Below are 2,087 nucleotides of genomic sequence, written 5' to 3'. Positions count from 1 at the left end.
TTAGCACAGAAACAGTACTATATAACATTTTAGACACATTATAGACAGTTTATCAGCTAAAAAAAGTTATTTTTGGGGTAAGTTACTCTTTAAGTAAGAAATGCTATTAAAGTCATGCGTGAATACGCTTGTTCTCGCGAAAAGTCATTACAAACATGGCGGCAATGGATGTTCACCATCAGCCATCAGAGGAGACGTCGGCGTCTTATCGAAGGTTTCGAGTGTCAAGCCCCTTATACTTGGGAGTGGATACGTATGCTGCATTTTTGGGAAAATGTAGTCGGTGAGTTTAATACTTTCTTTTACTACTTCGGAGATTTTATTACTACTTTTACTTCCTGTTATCTTCTTCGTCGTCGTCTTTTTCGCCAGTAGAAACAGCCGGTTCTTGATCATGTGACTCCCAAGATGCGAAAAAAGTGTTTCCGTTGCAGTTTTGCAAAATACATAAATTTCGATACAGCCAAAAAACCACCTCTTCCTAGCGCAAAACCATTTTGTCAAAAAAAATTTTTTTTTCAAAACTGATGTGCTTCCATTTTTGAAAATCTAATTTGTGCATTTTCATGGTCAATGGAAATGCAGCAAATGTTTCTGTTTCTTTGTTTAAAGTGTATGTAAAATGTAAAATACAAGACTGTTTCTTAAAGTCAGTTAATGAGACGCAATTTTCTTCAAATGCATGTTGCCATACAGTGATGAGATCTGTGCTCTGCATTTGACCCATGATAAACACCCAAGTGGAGGCTGCTGTGTAAAWGCCCAGGGAGCAATTGGGGGTTTGGTGTCTTGTCCAAGGACACCACAACATATAGGCAATTGTCTATGCCATATTGCAATAGTCGATTTATGGACTAATTTATAGACTTCTAATGAAAAAGGAAGGCAAAGGCATCAGAATCCCTTTGCTGCAGAGCCGAATGTGCCAAAACCAATTAACACATAAATATACACATATAGCGAAAGAGCTTTGCTTGGCTGACAGATTGTAAATTCCAAGATACTTTGCCTCACACCATAAACACATACTGAGAAGCTATTGTTGCTGTCCACATCAGCTGCAAAGTGGTGTGAATTTCAAGCAGAAAATAAACTTTCTGTATGAAAAGTGAAAATGAGCCACACTGATGCAGATGGAACAAGTAAAAATTACCTAGATTGTACCACATATCCCTGATCTCGAAGCCAATTTGTCTCCTCATGTCTTGGTACCTGAAACACAAAGATGTCACACCAAATTATGAAACATAAGAAAATGTAAATGGAGGAGTCACGTTACATCTGCACAGACTGTTCCAGAAATAAAACCAGTGACAAGAGATGTCGGCACAGACTGCGACCAGTGTTGTTGGGCATGCTTGTGAGGTTTGGATTAAAATGTGAGAGAGAAAACAAGTAAAGAAACAATTAAAAAATGATGTATAGTGTGTATTGGCTTTTGTGAATTGAGGGCTCATAAGCTGAATGGTTCTGTCGTGTTTAGGTCAGGAACCAATCAGCGTGACAGCCTGGTGCCTGTTTCTGTGCTTACAACCCTCTCGCAGGTCACCGACAGGACGAGTGCTGAGTTGGAAAGGACAAAGTGACAGACGAAGAGTGAATGATAGATAAACTAACAAGAGTGGAACCCAGGAGACAGAGAGGCCGGTTCAGTCAAAGTAAACCCAACAACAAAAAAGAACGACTCTTGCTTCAATGTCAGAACAGATATTTCATGATAAAACATTTCTAACCAGATGCAGTTTATCAAAACAAATAACAATAAATACAATCCACAGAGAGAGAGAGCTGTTTTTGACCCGTTTTACCCCTGTAGACCCCATAGTTCAGCCAGCCTATCACAGATTGTTCTCCCTGCACTATTTCATGCTGATAAATAATTAGATGCATCTTTATTGCTGGTTCCCTGCAGGGAATAACTGCAATGAACTCAATAGTGTGTTTGAGCTTTTAGAGCAGATTCTGCTTCAACCTCTCTGCGTGGCTCAGCAGGTACAGAACACACACACACACACACACACACACACACACACACACACACACACACACACACACACACACACACACACACACACACACACACACAA

General features: G+C 39.8%; 1 protein-coding gene across 1 annotated transcript in view; it reads right to left on the bottom strand.

Annotated features, from left to right (window-relative positions):
- The window catches only part of dock1 (dedicator of cytokinesis 1), a 242,473-nt gene that overhangs the window by 58,680 nt on the left and 181,706 nt on the right, over positions 1 to 2,087 (bottom strand). Inside the window, exon 32 of the mRNA XM_014007051.1 lies at positions 1,154 to 1,212. Coding sequence (XP_013862505.1) covers positions 1,154 to 1,212 — 59 coding nt within the window. The remainder of the gene's footprint in view (positions 1 to 1,153; positions 1,213 to 2,087) is intronic.

Source organism: Austrofundulus limnaeus, unplaced genomic scaffold, assembly GCF_001266775.1.
Source record: "Austrofundulus limnaeus strain Quisiro unplaced genomic scaffold, Austrofundulus_limnaeus-1.0 Scaffold39, whole genome shotgun sequence".
In the NCBI taxonomy this organism is placed as follows: domain Eukaryota; kingdom Metazoa; phylum Chordata; class Actinopteri; order Cyprinodontiformes; family Rivulidae; genus Austrofundulus; species Austrofundulus limnaeus.
Note: the sequence above shows the minus strand (reverse complement) of the source record. Positions and strands in the feature narration are given on the sequence as shown.